General features: G+C 42.9%; 1 protein-coding gene across 3 annotated transcripts in view; it reads left to right on the top strand.

Moving 5' to 3' along the window:
- PSMD1 (proteasome 26S subunit, non-ATPase 1) overlaps window positions 1-18,072 on the top strand; it is a 145,612-nt gene that overhangs the window by 36,077 nt on the left and 91,463 nt on the right. For all 3 annotated transcript variants that reach the window (XM_084640172.1, XM_084640173.1, XM_084640174.1), the window contains 5 exons: window positions 122-295; window positions 2,044-2,155; window positions 3,089-3,285; window positions 3,709-3,804; window positions 4,439-4,503. In XM_084640172.1, coding sequence (XP_084496298.1) covers window positions 122-295; window positions 2,044-2,155; window positions 3,089-3,285; window positions 3,709-3,804; window positions 4,439-4,503 — 644 coding nt within the window. The remainder of the gene's footprint in view (window positions 1-121; window positions 296-2,043; window positions 2,156-3,088; window positions 3,286-3,708; window positions 3,805-4,438; window positions 4,504-18,072) is intronic.

Genomic DNA, 18,072 nt, shown 5'->3' on the forward strand with positions numbered 1-18,072 from the left:
AAGCAGATGTTTCCTACTAAGTGTTTAATTATGAAGACATTGTTACAATTTTTTAAGCACTGTTTTCTTTCTCCTCTTATTTTCCCCCTTTCCCCAACCCCTTTGGGCAATGAACTTGCAGGGTCATGAGAAGGAAGCTCTACAATTAATGGCAACATATTTACCCAAAGACACCTCTCCGGGCTCGGCCTATCAGGAGGGCGGAGGTCTCTATGCATTGGGTCTGATTCATGCTAATCACGGTGGTGACATCATTGACTATCTGCTGAACCAGTTGAAGAATGCCAGCAATGATGTGCGTACTAGATTTAACAATGAACCTAGTTGTGTTCTTGTACCCAAAGTGCGCTAGGTGCTTCACACAAACCAGGCCTTTGAGCGCTTACGCTTTAAAACAGATATGACACAACTAATGATGATCATAAACAGCCTGATAACAGGAGAAGGGCATGACTAAGACCATGGCTACAGCAAATAGCCTTAATGCCCTTCTTGTTAGTAATACAAGTGGGATTTTAGGATGGACCTGTATACTTGTTTCAAAATAAATGTCATCTACAGCATGACTTTATACCCATCCCTCCTTTGTTTTACGGTTGACTTACTGTATTATGCTGTGTTTTTGGCTCCAATTACCTACCAAAGGAATAAATTGCTGAAGCAACTGTGCTGCCAAACTATCTTATGTGTAAACAGAGCTTCAGCAAAGGTTTGCTCCTGACCGCTCCTGGGCTTCTGCAACACTGACCCTTCTGTTTGGAACAGCCTCCTAATTAATGTTTGCCCAGCACCTTCCTCCCTCTCTCTTAAGATAGATAATAAAACAGAAAGTATCATAATGCCACTATATAAATTCATGGTTCACCCATGTCTTGCATACTGTGTGCAGTTCTGGTCTCCTCATGTCAAAAAAGATGTAGTAGAATTGGAAAAGGTCCAGAGAAGGGCAACAGAAATGATTAGGATATGGAACAAATTCCATATGAGGAGAGATTAAAAGACTGGGACTGTTCAGGTTGGGAAAGAGATGACTAAAGTGGGGGGATAAGATAGAGGTCTATAAAATCATGACTGGTGTGGAGAAAGTGAATAAGGAAGTGTTACTTACCCCTTCACATAATACAAGACCAGGGTCACCGAATGAAATTAATAGGCAGCAAGTTTAAAACAAACAAAAGGATATACTACTTCACACAGCATACAGTTAATCTGTGGAACTCATTTCCACATGATGTAGTGAATGGCAAAAGCATAACTGGGTTCAGAAAAGAATTATATTAGTTTGTGTAGAATAGGTCTATCAATGGCTATTAACCAAGATGGTCAGGGATCAAACCCCATGCTCTGGGTGTTCCAAAACCTCTGGCTGCCAGATGCTGGGATTGGACAACAGGATGGATCACTTGATAATTGCCCTGTGCTTTTTATTCCCTTTGAAGTATCTGGCATTGGCCACTGTTAGAAGACAGGATACTGGGTTAGATAGACCATTGGTATTGCCCAGTATGGCCATTCTTATGTTCTTTGAGGGTATCTCCTAAGTTTCCCACTAGGTCTGTGAATCATTCTAGCTGGAAAGATCATGCTCATTTTGGGCTTTATTTTATATCGTATTGCTCCTTTTGCCTTCAGAGAATACCTGTATAAATTTCCATTCAGGGTGTATTGGTGCAACACATTTTGCCCATTGCCTATCTCTGTAGAATTGTGGTCCTATTTAAATAAGTCCTTGGGAAGAGTGCTAAAAATAAAGCATCAGAAAATCTGTTCTAGTGGGCTTGTAGCACCCCTTACTGAGCAGATCTATGGGCTGGCTTTGGGAATATAGCTGTTGTCTTGATCAGAGACAGCGATTGGCTGGGGCTGGCTGGAAAGGTAAAATTGGGATTTGTAACTAGGGGGCAACAGTTCATTTGAGTTTTTGGGGGGTAGGGCCATACACTAATTGTTTCCAGCTTAAAGCTCTGGCTTCTTCAGCTGAAGTAGACATGTTCCCATTGTAATACATTGAGCAGTAAGGAAAATGGTTGTGCTTTTTTGCAGATTGTCCGACATGGTGGTAGCCTGGGTCTGGGTCTGGCTGCCATGGGGACTGCACGCCAGGATGTGTATGATTTGCTGAAAACAAACCTCTACCAGGACGATGCAGTGACAGGTAAAGATGCTGCTTCTAAAACAAAAATTTGAGACCTTGCTAGTAGTATAGACTATTTCCACGTTGCGTTTGCGTCCCGTGCAACTCTGTCCTGGCCTTTCCATGACCTACAAGGGGCTTTTATTTTGTTGCAGTAATACCTGTGGGCCTGATTGTATTGGAGATTGTACAGACACCTAGCAAGAGACAGCCGCTGCCATAAGAAGATTAGCCTAAGAATTGCAGGGACTGTGATTCAGTGAGCTGATGCTTCTTTTTAGGGGGTCCTTTATTTCACTCATGGGGCCTCAAAGAAACTCTTCTACCCCACACTTTTTTTTAAACCTGTTTTGACCCCACATTCCTGCCAGATCTCATGATGACCCCTTTGGCTAAGAGAAGCTGAGTGGAGGGGCTCATGAAGGCCACTACTGCACTGGTTCAGGTTCACAGAAGAGCTTATGAGATGATCTGCATGTGTACTGGCATGAGAAACACATTGAACCTGGGAGGGCATAGCACTAACTCCAGGGCTCATGGGCTGGTGTCTAGTAACATGATACGGGCATACAATCCAATACACCTTCCATAGTGAGTCATTAAAATGAAGACACTGCTGCATTAACAATCTTTTAAGTAGCTTTATTTCCCAGGGAGTGATTTTATTATACTGCTGTCTATTGGAGCTGCTATTGCGGCTCTGTGTAAACATCATTGGTATGCATTCGCAATTTTCCTTTAGAAGTGTCCTTCCTTCCTTCCTGTAGCTTTCGTGAGTGAGCAAACACCATGCTGAGCAGCAGGTCTGCTGGGCACAGTGTCTAGAAACTCTGTGTTGACCTGTATCTCAGTAGGATGAGAGGCTGCTGGGTATTGTGTTTACACAGGCATTGCTATATTAGTCTATTTTGGGAGCTCTGCATGCTTTACTGATTCCCTTTTGCTGCTGTGCAGGTGAAGCAGCTGGTCTGGCATTGGGTCTGGTAATGCTGGGATCTAAAAATGCTCAGGCTATTGAGGACATGGTTGGCTACGCACAGGAAACGCAGCATGAAAAGATCTTGCGGGGCCTGGCTGTTGGCATTGCTCTGGTGATGTATGGGAGGATGGAGGAAGCAGATGCCCTCATAGAGAGTCTCTGCAGAGATAAGGTAAGTGTGCCTGTGTTTTGATACTATCATGGTCTGTTTCAGAGATTTCCCCCTGCTCCCTTCTGAAATCTCCAGCTTTGGTTAGAATGACTGCTTTCACCAGAAAAGTTTTTCCAAATAACTGAATGTGTCGATGTACTTGTTGGACGATGTGTGGCAGTGGTCAGTAAAGTTATTCTGAAAGGGTTGGACAGTTCACAGATCATGATACTTTTTGCCTCTAGGTCATTAGTGCCAAATGGCATTCCCACCTGATGGCTGTTCTGCGGCGTGTCCCATGCCTAGTAGACAGGTGCCCATAGCCGGTTGTCGCCTTTGTTGGCAGCTTCAGAGCCCAGGAATTGAGGAGACTTGGAAACTGAACTTCTGAGTCCTAGCTGTGTCCGTAGAAATATAAATATTGAAACACTCTCTATCTTCCAGGATCCAATCCTCCGTCGTTCAGGAATGTACACTGTAGCTATGGCTTACTGCGGCTCAGGGAACAACAAGGCAATCAGACGTCTGCTGCATGTTGCTGTAAGTTCTGCAGAGCCTGGGGCAGGTAACGGGATAGCTGGCGTGGTGGCAGCAAATACGCAGTCCATTGACAGAACTCGGTAGCTGGAATGCTAATATTCTATTCTAAAACAGTGATGTAAAGGGAATAAGTGGCCTCTCTTTGCTTAATGGAAACACGAGGATTAGAAGTCCTAGGGTTTGCAAACATTAAAGCTAAGAGACATTCAGCAAGAAAATAAACAAACTCCAATATTGCTTAAAGCAACACTATTCTAAAAAGTAGAACACAGCAAGAGTACTTGCTAGCTGGGCCTAAGAGTTTCTTATCTGCTCCAGATAACCTTCATAATAATTTATTGTGCTGAGCAGAAACAGGGTAGCCTCTAAAATATGGAGGCCATCAGCTCTTTCTGACTAATAGGTCTGTGATTAAAAAAAAAATAGAACTTAAAACATGTCACAGTGTGGGAATGGTAGTTCTTTGTGAGTCTGTTTCAGCCAAGGGTAAGTTACCTCGCTGAATGTAACTGTTCATTTTTCTATCTCTGTAATCCCAGGCCTATATCCCAGATCAAATTAAATGCATGAGCACTGACGCGAAAGGTTGGGGGTTTGAACCATTCTCTTAACATCTTGTTTCCTCCTTAATTAGGTGAGTGATGTCAATGATGATGTGAGGCGGGCTGCGGTTGAGTCACTTGGGTTCATTCTGTTCAGGTACAATTTCTAACTGCATCAGTCCTTCAATATGACTTGTCTGGGAGATTTTTTTTTTTTTTTTTGAAAACGTGTGCTCCATCCATCTCACTAACTGAATCAGTTGCTAACTAAATGGAAGCTGTAAACGGATAGAATAGAGGGAGAATGAAATCTAGGTAAGTAGTAGAACCCGTCTCCTGTGCATTTCATGGACCAGTGGATGTATTGGTATGTACTGGGATGAGATATAAATAGAAGGAAAAAGAGTCATGCAATCTTGCATTGTGAGTGGTGGTGTGGTCCCTTGTGAGAAGTAATCTGAAACTGCACAGTGCCCTGTTATGGTGAATCTACACGTGGGCAATGACATTTTGGTGCAGAATGTATACTTTGAACACATCTTTTTAGTCAAAACCTTTGACTGATGTAGTATTTTGTATTTCCTCTAAGTGGCTTTGACTGAGCTGACTTTTGATTACCCTCCACACACTGGAGATGAAAGTTGCAATGTCTGTTCATGTTTTAAGGAGAAATTGGCTTCAATCTAATATGCGAAGTATGAAGAAAATAAAAATTGACCCTCTGAGCTGGTACCAACTCTTGGGCACTTTATAGGAAACATTGGATTTCACGTATGTAGCCTCTGGTTCGTTTTGTACAAGGAAATAGTGGATTAAAGTAAGTTTCTGAGACGCTCTAGCATGTAAAACTTCTGTGTCTTTAATTAAATTTGTATTGAAATTTTCCACAGCGAGTTGCCAAGTAGAGTTAAGCAAGTGAAGTCTAGTTACAGATTTAGGGAATGTGTCTGGTTTTATCAAATCATGGGTGGGTAACACTTGAACAGCAGTTTTGCTCAGTACATATTGGATAAAGTAACTTCTTTTTTTTTTTTTTTTTTAAAGAAACCGCAGTCATTTATAGCAGTAGACTTCCTAAATAAATATTCAGCAGACAACTTAATGAGCTATTTAGGAGGTCTCCAGACATATGGCCCAATTGCCTGAACAGAGTGAGATGAAGTTGGAAAACTTGAATTCCTCATTCCATTTGCAAGATAAGTTAATTAAAAGTCGAATATACAGTCTCTTACTAGACACCCTTGAGATGACCCTTCCAAAACAAATGTGTCTGCCTGATGACTGCCTAAAACGTTGTTGGAAGCAGTTGCTTCTCTAGAACTAACTCTGAAGGTAGGAGATTGTTTTGAAAATCAGACTTGGTTAAAAATAGCCCCTACATTTGAAAACCACCTTTTAGTTATGCAGGCTGTAATGCCAAAATGGGACATGTACTTTCAAGTAAGTCTTTCATCTTCTGAAATTAGTAGGAGCAAATATTTTTTGGCCATCTTCTCCTAATGTCAAATCACTCTCTCACCGATTCTGTGGGTAGCACTTTACAATGCCATAGGCATGTGTCTTTATTTATCAACTTGGGAAGATGGAAACTTGACTTGAAATTTTCATTCATATATTGACATGGGAGGCCAAGTTTCAGACTTGGACTGTCATTCTTGTATATTGGTACTGGTATCCCCTTCTAGGCCCCTAAATCCCACCTTTGCATGCCCAAGTCTAGAGAGTGGGTCTGCAGTCTGCACAACACATGGGATAATTCTGGGTAAGTAAAATTGTATTACTAATACTTTGCTCTTCTATGATGCCTTTTGTCTGGCGATCTCAAAGGACTTAATGAATTTAGACTAGAACCCTGTGAGTTAGGTAGGCGTCAACCTAATTTTACAGTGGAGGAAGCTGAGGCACAAGGGGTGATGTGACTTGCCCAAGATCATACAACAAGTCTATGAAAGAGCTGACTCTGCTGCTCCCAGTCCTGTGCTTTGCCATAAACCCTTGTATTCCCTTGTCTTTTTTTAAACCTAACGCTCACACTAATAGAATAAGGTGTTGGGGATAGTGAGTGAAAACAATCTTTGCTTATTAATGAGTAAACCAGAGAGAGGATGATTGCCCAGTTACTAAGCTTGCTGGTAGCATCGCCATACTAGGCACAGTTGTGAGGTGAGCTAATTTCCCAATAGTGAAAGTATCTAAATAAATGAATAAAAAGCTTTTCATGTCAGCCTTTGTATGGAAGTACTTCTGTCGCTTCCCTCCCAGGGCAACCTATCTCTGGTGCTTTTTGGGACTCCCTGTTTACTTACCCACACTTCCACATTGGCACAGCTGTTTTTCTGCCTGAGGAGAGCTGCTTCTCTATGGGCAGTAGTCATCTTTGCAGTAGCAACGGAGAACACTTGCTGTCCCCAGAGCTGAGTGTGTTGTTGTCTCTGCTTTGCTCCAAACACTAAAGAATCAACTTCTGGGAAGTCAGAACTTTAATTAAGGGTCTCCCATGTGGCTGTAGAAGAAGCACTTTGTGGAGGAACGCCATTTCAGGGTTATCCACCCCTTTAACACACCCCACCCTTAACCTCCTCGTGGGCACCCTCTTAAGGTTTCAGGTGTCCTAGCAGTCACCCCTTTCAGGCAGAGACTGGTGTCCCTCTACATGCAGATCGGGGTGGAGGTTAGACTTAGTCTCTCTGTGTCTCACTGTGATTTCCCCAACAGGTCAGACTGGGGTCCAGCAGCTGTATTTTACTCTTTTTGTGGGGGTTATGCAAGCTACCACCCAGCCTTCACAAAGCAGATTACATTGATTCTTAGGGCAAAAGCATCACAGGGAAAACCTCTAAAAACAATGCAGGGATTTACATGCTTACTAAGCATACTCGGTAGTTGCTGATCAGCCCTATGGGGTCCTGGTAGGCCAAAGGCCTTCCTACACTTCAGTAAGGGTTGGGGGGGCCCCCCAGGACCAAAAGTCCTATCCATTTGCTGAGTCAAACAGAAGACCCTGAGTCTGTTTATACTCAGTGTCTTATAACAAAGACTTGCTTTGACTCCCAGCATCTTGAAAACAGGTAAATCAGTCCTTTCTTTTATCTGACAGGTGGTCAGACTTCAAAGCCAGCCTTGGGATTTTGCTCTACTCCCCCTGTGATTCCAGGAACATACAAATACACATGATTTGTATTGTCTGAAAAAGGCGATGAATATTGTATAACTCATACTGTCTGGCCTATCTCCATATAATGGGGTTTTGAGATTTTAAGTGTAAGAGACAATATGGTTCTGAAAGATACATTGCAACCACATGCAGTGTACGTTCACAAGAAACGTTATCTGTGATTTCACACGCGTTGATATGAAACCAGAAGAAGCTAAATCGCTGTTAGATGCCCCGGCTCTGTGACTTTGTAGCCTTCACATGTTAGCGCAAAGATCTGCTTACCGGGTGGATGTCCTAGGTATTTAAAAGTCTTCACTGGGCAGTTCGCAGGTACTTCCTGGGAAATTAGTGGCAAAAATGCAGGCAAGAATAGAGGTTTGCGTAAGGGGGATAAGCATTTGCTTCAAATGATATAAATAGCACATGGGCTGGCTTGGTGACATGCTGCCAGAGTATGTCTACACATCATCTAGGTGCCCGTGGCTGGCGTGTGCTAGCTGACTTAGGCTCATGAGCTTCAGGCTGTGTCACTGTTGTGTAGACATCTGGGCTCAGGCAGGAACCTGGGCTCTAGGCTCCTGCAAGGCGGGAGGATCCCAGAGCTTGGGCCCAAGCCCAGAATTCTATATAGCAGTGAAACAGCCCCGCAGCCCAAGCCCTGTGAGTCTGAGTTGCCTGGCTGTGTAGATAGACTCCCCCTCCCCCAAGAGGCCTGGGTACAGTAAAGTTCCCAATTCCACTCTAGTTCATTCACTCAGTCTGTTAGAGGCAGTGTGGCCAGTCCTAAGGGGAGAGGGCCACGCCTGCTTTCTGAACAGCAACCCCATCATCTCATTAACAGCAAGTATTTCAGTAAAAAGACTCCTTAAACATCACTGCTTCAGCATGGACACTTCAAGAGAGTTACTGTCCAGACCGTTGGTTAGTATTGGAGGCCTTGGTGTGAATGACAGCATTATCTTCTAGTGGCTAAAAGGACTTGAAGGTCATCTGGGTTCTACTTCCTGCACTGCCATTGACTTATAGGTGTGGCCTTGGCTGTCTTGGTGCGTGCGCCCTGTTTTTAAAATGGGGTAATTATATTTGCTTTCATAAAGTCCTGTGAGAAGCGGAGGTGAAAAATATTATTGTGTGAAGTATTATTTCTTTATTGGCTATTTCAAGCAGAAGGCAAAATACCTGCTGCATCGTTATTTAACACTTACTGCAGTGTGGAAAAGGCCATAACCAGGTTGGGCCCCATTGTGCTAGAGGCTGTTCAAACCTATCACAAATGTCAGGCCATGCCCGAAAGAGTGGACCGGCTTTAAGACAAAGACATAGCAGGTGGAGGAGACAAACAAAGAAGCTGGGGTAGGGTCTGGGAGACACGATAACAAATATAACAGGACACACACAACTCTTAGCTGGTCAGTAGAATGACTGCAGCTTTCCTCTGCCTTGCAGTCAGGTTGCTGTTTACCCAAACACTCTATGGAAGAAGTGAATTTTGAGGAGGGACTTGGAGGAGAACAAGGTGATAGCTTTCTGGATTTTGACTGGGAGCTTTCACCGCTTGTAAGGGGCGATGTGGGTGAAAACATAGAAGTGCTTATCAGAGAATTGGGCAATGGAGGCTGGTTTCATTGTTGGAGCAAAGGCCGGAATTGACCTTGCAATAAGCTAATGGGGCATACAGTTAGGGTGGGGCTAAAATGTGGAGGGCTTTGTCAGAAAAGACTGGAGGTTTGTGTTGATGCTTTGGATTAGGGAGAGCCAGTGCAGGGACTTAAAAAGAAGGGATGATGTACTCAGAGCAGTGAGCCAAGAGGAGTTTAGCAGTGGCATTCTGAATAGATAAGAAGAGGGTGAGTAGACATGCAGTATGTTGTCAGGTTTAATTATGTGTTTGTTTTAATTTTAGGAGTTTACCATTTAAGACCTTTGTTTACAGAATGTCAGTAAGTCAAAGAAGAATGAATTCACACTCTCTGAAAAGCAGGCCTCTTAGAAGTGCCTAAAGCTGGGTGCCCAAAAATGGGGTTACCACAAATCACTAGTCACTTGATAGTCTTGATCACAAATTGTCCTATTCGTCATCTGAAAACTACTCAGTTTGATTCTCTTGAGTGTGATCCAAGACTTCAGCGCATATTGGTTGACATAATGAACTCTTTTTATAAATATTCTGAATTCCCTGCATGGGCAGCAGGTGTCTCCCAAGAGCTGTTCTACTATGCACATGGGCACAACCCGTTCTTCACCACACAGGGAGCTAGCATCTCCAGAGGCCAACTGGTACTGTTTAAGTGACCTCTGTATGTCTGTAAACAAAAGGAAAATTCCACACGCTCCTTCCATTCTTGCAGGGATCTTTCATCCAAACAGGTTCTGGCACAACATTTTTGTTCCTTGATCTCACCATCACTTTCCCCTCTCCACCAACACAAAGCATAATTGGTCATTGATAACTTCTTACTACAAGGGGAGGCTTTCAGGGCTCTGATTTAAACCGTTTACTGTATCCTGACATCTCTGTGGGGCACTAGATACCAGTCTGCTTCTGTAGGTATCTTTTTTATTTTCTGTTGCTGTGCCTTTCCCTAAATTTGACATGTAACCTGGCATCTCTACCTCCACAGTACCCCCAGCGAGTAGTGAGAATAGGACCTGCACAGAGCACATGGCATCTCTTTAAACTAAGCTACAGGTCTTGGGCATGCTAAAATCTAGCCAGGTGAGCTGAAAGTCCTGAACCTGTCCTTATGCCCATTCCTGTCCTTAATCCTTTCCCTGGCTACAGCATTTCCTCTGACTCTGAACAACCAATATGAGAGTGAGGAGCTTTAAATGCTAGGCTACCAAGCAGGGTCTGACCTGGCCTCTGTACTGCCAAGGATTGGATGCAGTCCTTGGATGCTTACCAGAGGAATCTTGAGTAGGAGCAGAAGTTATTTTACCTCTCCACTTGGCACTCCTGCGACCGCTGCTGGGATACTGTGTTCAGTTCTGGTGACCTCAATTCAAGAAGGAAGTTGATAAATTGAAGAGGGTTCAGAGAAGAGCCATAAGAATGATTAAAGGATTAGAAACCATGCTTTATAATGAGATTCAAGGAACTCAATCTATTTAGCTTAACGAAGCAAAGCTTAAGGGGTGACTTGATCATAGTCTGAGAGTATCTACGTGAGGAACAAATATTCAATCATAGGCTCTTCTGTCTAGCAGAGAAAGGTATAGCAAAATCCAATGACTGGTAGTTGAAAACTAGACAAAATCAGACTGGAAATAAGGTGAACGTTTTGACAATGAGGATAACTAACCATTGGAACAATATACAAGGGTTGTGGTGGATTCGCTCACTGACCACTTTTAAATCAAAATTGGGTGTTTTTCTAAAAGTTCTGCTCTTAGGAATTATTGTAGGGCAGTTCTCTGGCCTGTGCCATGCAGGCAGTCAGACTAGATGGTCTCTCACAATGGTCTCTTCTGTCATTGGAATCTAGGAAAACCTCGTGAGCTAGAGATGAGGAATTTGAATAGTGTCTTGCATGCCCATGTTCGCACCCTGAAACCACTATGAGTCTTGTTCTGCCTCTGCCCTTCCACACTGGAGAATTAAAGACCAACGTATTCTTGCATGATGGTAAAAAACATTTATTTATAAACTATGGCTTCTCTTGTCTTAGAAAGCGATGGCTTGAATTGGGCTGCTTATCAACTCCAGTATGGTGGGTGCTCAGCCCCTCTGAAAATCAGGAATCAAAGCCCTTGCGTGTTTATGGCTTACATCTGTTTTGTACTCGGTGGACATGAGCGAGCTGCCTGCAGAGAACGTTTGAAGTAGCTGGACTGCAGCATGGGAAGGAGATCAGCCTTTAAATTGCTAAAACTGTGCTTGCCCTTTATGCACACGGGTACTGAGGCACCCAGGTCAGGAGCTGGTTACTGCAGCATGCCCTCGGGCTCGTTGTGGGAAGGAGGAAACAGTGACCGTGTTTGTGGCCATTTTAAGATCCCTTTTTACGTAGCGCTTTACACGCTTCTTAGTCCTGTTTGTGAGCTGAGGCGCCTGTGCTGTTCCAGATGCTGACATCTGTTAGAAAGGCAGTGTCAGTCTCCTCTTCGGTTTGTCAGCAAAGGAAGGGCTGATCTCACACTGGCTTTTGGAGGTATTTACACCCGAGCCCAGTCTTGTGCCGAGCCCCCTGATTTAGAAGTTTTTTTTTAAATGTTTTTTTCAGCCGCCGTGTTCTGTCAGTTTATTGCCTTTCCCCTTTCGAAAATACCTTCACCTTCCTACTAACTCTGCTCTGTGGCCCTTGCAGCATCTTCCACATGCAGATGGTTCCTAAACCTGTGCAAGTTCAGATCTAAAGTAACATCCATGGGTTGCTGGAGGCTAATTGGAAGTGCTTGCCTTGGAGAGCCAATAGAGGAGTGGGCACCAACTCCTAGCAAGTTCAGTGAACTGCTGGTCCTCTGATGTTTCACATGCAGTTGGGCGTTGTTACTCTTTTGCAAATTATTTCTTCATGGGAGTTGTCCCGTTTGACTTGAAAAATCCTTACATTTTTATTCGGCCTAATCTCTGAGCACAGTGGGTCAAGCCCGAAGCTGGATAAGACATGTTTCATTTTAAGTGCTGGAGTATGATCAAGGCTTCCACAGGAAGAGGGCATATTGAATTCTCTGTGCAAATGGTTCTGATGTGACAGATGTGGAGATGATCACAAAATAGGAGAATGGATTTGCTTAATGATTTATGTTTTCCCTAGGCAATTAGTGCTACTGCTGTAGGACAATTATTGTTAATGGCCCCATCACATGCTATTAAACATATTTTCCCCTTGGGCGACAAGTAAATCTGTAAACAAGTCCTCTAGCATAGTCTTAACAAAGATAAAAACAGCTTGACTTTTCTTTTTCAAGTATATGATACTGTGTTTGGCTATTGGATCTGAAATTACTTCACAGTTAAGAGTTGGCTTGATGCCAAAAACATTAATGAGCAGAGGAAAGTTTTAATACATAATCAGTATGCAGCAGAGAATTGTGGTTCTCAGATTAGTCCATGTGCCATGTATTCCTAATTGTTAATTATTTTGTCAGTACTTGAAAGGTGGTTGATTTAATACATTAACTTTCCCTGAGATCACAACCCTTTGGTCAGATAGATACTTCTGTTGCGTATTTTATACCTAGGAAAGGCTGGGAGTGTACAGTAGCATGCATATAGAACAAATCCCTGAAAATAATTGTTCATGGAGCTAACTCTGCCACAGGTCTGGGCAGGTGTCTGCGTATTTTTGGCCTTTAAGTAAGTGACACTGACATGGCCACAGTGAAATACATTTTAATCTATAGCTGACATTAGATTTTTTTGAAAGCATCAACCTTTATAGCTCTAACTTGGTGATTAACAGGGTTTTTTTTAAGCATGAACTTGTGATCTGGGAAACTTTTAACAGCAAGGGTAATTAGCCACTGGAACAATCTATGAAAGAAGGTGGTACATTCTCTATCACTGGAAATCTTTACATCAGGATTGGGTCTCTCTCTGTAAAAGAGATGCCGTGGTTCAGCCAAAAGTTATTAGGCGTGATGCAGAAATTACAGGGTGAAATTTATGGCCTGTTAGGTGGGAGGTCACATTAAATGATTACAGTGGTCCCTTCTATCCTTTAAAATATATGATCCCTTTTCTCCCATTTGTAGTGAGTTTGAAGATTTTTGTTATGGGTTACAACTTAAATTCAGACAGGTGGAATTATCTTAACAAATATTTCTGCACAAAAAACAACCTTGATACGGGGTAGGGAGAAACTCAGTGCCTTAAGCCAGAAATAAGGTAATGGTTATCAGAAAAGGTGGCATCACCATTAGCGAGAGTGCTAAAATCTTGCTCCGATTTCAAGATGACCTGCGACATTGTAAAGTGCATGTTGTAAATAATTTGTTTAAGTAGCGAAAATTTTTAAAAAATTGCATTAGTAGCCAAAGCTGAGAGAAGACTTGCTCCAGTTTTAAATAATGCAGTAGCTTTAGTCACTGTAATAAATGACCATTGTTCATGCACTGTAAGGAAAAGTGCCTCCTAGTTTTTTATTTTAAGGATTTCTTGGCTTTTTGCTAAGGAGATAGAGAGGGAGTTGCATTTAGAGCAAGAGGAGACTTGGGGATGTGAAAGAACTCCCTCATTATGGTTCACTTTTAAATTAGAATGCAGTACAGTAGTACTTCTTATCTTTGTGTCTCATATAACTATAGGCATGGTAAGTCATCTCTTGATCATAGTGTTCAGAAATTTTCTTTCAACACTGCACTCCAAAGTGTTTCTTGGTTGCTTGGAGGGATGGGGAAAGATCACAGTGAAGTCTTCATTTCTGTAGCAAGGGGGCTAGTCTTTGCTCAGCAAGTCCCTTATATCAGGTTGAGCAGTGCAAGGAGTGCTCCACTGTGCATGAAATCAGGTTGTGGGGAGAGATGCTCTTATGAGAGTAGAGAGCAAGACGTAGGGTCTCAGGAAGGTTGTGGGTTATCATGGTGTTATATACTTGGATGACAGTTGTATATTTGCATGTCATGCTTAGGAACACAGCAGTAGCAGCTTTGCCCAGTCTCTTTTTGTATGTTCCAAGTAGCAAAGTACTGGGAGAATACAGTGTAGGGCCCAATCCTGCAGTGGCCGAGCTGACGGGAGAGACTGTATAACTTGATATGGCTTTTCTTCAACTTAGAGCCTCACAAAGATGGAGCAATCAATTAAATCTTTTTCTCAAGGGTTTCATGTTACTGGGATAAATTCTCAAAGTAAACTGTATACTGGGAAATCTTTCTCTCAGGGTAATAAGCATCTGTAGCTAGTAACGCCAAAAATGGCATTGGCTTGAAAGTTTTGGGTTTTACGGCTTCATTTTTTAAATGCATGAATCCTTAAGGGAGGCTTCGTCAAAGTAAAATATTATTGTAAAGCAGCACGGAAGCATGAATAAAGCCTGAAATGTTTTGACGGTCAGGGAGTGGATTGCAGGGTAGCACAGAAAGCAAGTGGAAGGCTCAGTGGTGTGTTTACTTTGATGCTGTAGTGTATCTGTCTGCTTTCCCCTCATCCTGCTCATTTTGCTGCTGATCATGGGCTACAAATCCTCTCTCCTTGCTGATGTTTATGTGCTACATAATATCAAAGTGGTTTTTAAAATATTTATTGTAGCTGATGGAAAACAGCATTTAAATTTATGATTTCTGACCTTTTTTCATTTAAGAGGAACTGTCAAAATAAAAATAATTTTAAATTTCATTTCCTGCATTACCATCACACTAACTGGTAAGAATTCTTACAATCTCTTTAAAAAAAAGAAAAGGAGTACTTGTGGCACCTTAGAGACTAACCAATTTATTAGAGCATAAGCTTTCGTGAAGTGAGCTGTAGCTCACGAAAGCTTATGCTCTAATAAATTGGTTAGTCTCTAAGGTGCCACAAGTACTCCTTTTCTTTTTGTGAATACAGACTAACACGGCTGTTACTCTGAAACCTACAATCTCTTTATTTTTCACAACCTCTCGTTCACTCTGCTCTTTGCTCAGCTTAGGAATGGCCTTTATAGTCAATTTCATTTTTACGTTCTCATACATTAGAACAGGTCTCTACCTTTCCAGACTATTGTACCCCTTTGAATTTGATTTGTCTCATGTACCCCACCTCACTTAAAAATTACTTGCTTACAAAATCAGACATAAAAATACAAAAAAGTATCACAGCACACTATTACTGAAAAATTGGTTGCTTACTTTTTGTCATTTTTACCATATAGTTAAAAAAATAAGACGATTGGAATAAAAATATTCTATTTACATTTCAGTGTGATTCAGCCTGTTTTTTTTTCTAAAGCCCAAACCCCAGGCAGGGGGCTGAATAATATAACTTAGCTTCGTGGGGCACTGAGCAGTTGCCTTGCTTGCTGCCCCCTAGTGCTGGCCCTGCACTTGTGGCCCCCCTAAACCTGTCCTGTGACACCCCCAGGTTGAGAAACACTAATCTAGATGAGTTGAGTACCCCCTGGAAAACCTCTGCATACCCTCAGGGGTACCCTGGTTGAGAACCACTGCATTAGAACAATGCTGTGAGATTTGAAAACACTTCAGGAGAATTATGAAATGCAAAAACGATCTATAAATGTAACAATTGTAGTTAGGTGGCCTGAATCTGGACTTAAAGTGCTAAAAGTATGATTCTAATGAACAACTCCTTCAGTTGGCAGCTGTAGTAGACTTTTACTTTCTTGTGGAAACCACTAGAGGGGGCAAAGACTCTCACACTCTGTTCTGTGTATTACAAAGAATACACTAACCCCGCCCCCCCCCCCCGACGTTCTTGTTAAACCCTGGATTTGTGCTGGAAATGGCCCACCTTGATTGTCATACACACTGTAAGGAGAGTGGTCACTTTAGATAAGCTATTACCAGCAAATTGGTTAGTCTCTAAGGTGCCACAAGTACTCCTTTTCTTTTTGCGAATACAGACTAACACGGCTGTTACTCTGAAACCTGTCATTATGCAAGGCACTGCATTTAGCCGTATGGAGTGGAAATCTATCAACTGCATGAAAAAACTTGTACAGATACAGACAGACATCATCTTCCTTTCCAAATGCAAACAGATGGACATCGTACCAAAAGGACTGAAGGTAAAAAATCCATTACAATCTACATACCACACAGACTATGCTGACAGCTTGTGCCACACGCTCTCAAAGAAACTGTGGAATCACCTGATCAACATCCTCTACAGCAAACAGGGAAAGATTAAGAATGAGCTCTCAAAAATGGATACTCTCATAAAAAACCAACCTTCCACACAAACTTCCTCGTGGCTGGACTTTACTAAAACTAGACAAGCCATTTACAACACACACTTTGCTTCTCTACAAAAGAAAAAGGACACTAAACTTTCTAAACTACTGCGTGCCACAAGGGGCCACAGCAATGATTCCCTCAACCCACCCAGCAATATTGTTAACCTATCCAACTATACTCTCAGGACAGCTGCTTCTGCTGGGCTATCTCGGGGCTTCTCCTTCTGCCCCTCCACCCCCACCAACATGATACAGTTCTGTGGTGACCTAGAATCCTATTTTCGATGTCTCCGACTCAAGGAATATTTCCAACTTACCTCTGAACAACATACTAATACACAGAGACCTCCCTACCAACACTACACAAAGAAGGATTCTAGGTGGACTCCTCCTGAAGGTCGAAACAGCAGACTGGACTTCTACATAGAGTGCTTCTGCTGACGTGCACGGGCTGAAATTGTGGAAAAGCAGCATCACTTGCCCCATAACCTCAGCCGTGCGAAACACAATGCCATCCACAGCCTCAGAAACAACTCTGACATCATAATCAAAAAGGCTGACAAAGGAGGTGTTGTCGTCATCATGAATAGGTCGGAATATGAACAAGAGGCTGCTCGGCAGCTCTCCAACAGCACTTTCTACAAGCCGTTACCTTCTGATCCCACTGAGAGTTACCAAAAGAAACTACAGCATTTGCTCAAGAAACTCCCTGAAAAAGCACAAGATCAAATCCGCACAGACACACCCCTGGAACCCCCAACCAGGGATATTCTATCTACTACCCAAGATCCATAAACCTGGAAATCCTGGATGCCCCATCATCTCAGGCATTGGCACCCTGACAGCAGGATTGTCTGGCTATGTAGACTCCCTCCTCAAGCCCTACGCTACCAGCACTCCCAGCTACCTTCGAGACACCACTGACTTCCTGAGGAAACTTCAATCCATCGGTGATCTTCCTGAAAACACCATCCTGGCCACTATGGCTGTAGAAGCCCTCTACACCAACATTCCACACAAAGATGGACTACAAGCTGTCAAGAACACTATCCCCGATAATGTCACGGCTAACCTGGTGGCTGAACTTTGTGACTTTGTCCTTACCCATAACTATTTTACATTTGGGGACAATGTATACCTTCAGATCAGCGGCACTGCTATGGGTACCTGCATGGCCCCACAGTATGCCAACATTTTTATGGCTGACTCAGAACAACGCTTCCTCAGCTCTCGTCCCCTAACGCCCCTACTCTACTTGCGCTATATTGATGACATCTTCATCATCTGGACCCATGGAAAAGAAGCCCTTGAGGAATTCCATCATGATTTCAACAATTTCCATCCCACCATCAACCTCAGCCTGGTCCAGTCCACACAAGAGATCCACTTCCTGGACACTACAGTGCTAATAAGCGATGGTCACATAAACACCACCCTATACCGGAAACCTACTGACCGCTATTCCTACCTACATGCCTCCAGCTTTCACCCTGACCATACCACACGATCCATCGTCTACAGCCAAGCTCTGCGATACAACCGCATTTGCTCCAACCCCTCAGACAGAGACAAACACCTACAAGATCTCTATCAAGCATTCTTACAACTACAGTACCCACCTGCGGAAGTGAAGAAACAGATGGATAGAGCCAGAGGAGTTCCCAGAAGTCACCTACTACAGGACAGGCCCAACAAAGAAAATAACAGAACGCCACTAGCCATCACCTTCAGCCCC

The sequence above is a fragment of the Lepidochelys olivacea genome (genome assembly GCF_965140295.1).
Source record: "Lepidochelys olivacea isolate rLepOli2 genome assembly, chromosome: 9".
In the NCBI taxonomy this organism is placed as follows: Eukaryota; Metazoa; Chordata; order Testudines; family Cheloniidae; genus Lepidochelys; species Lepidochelys olivacea.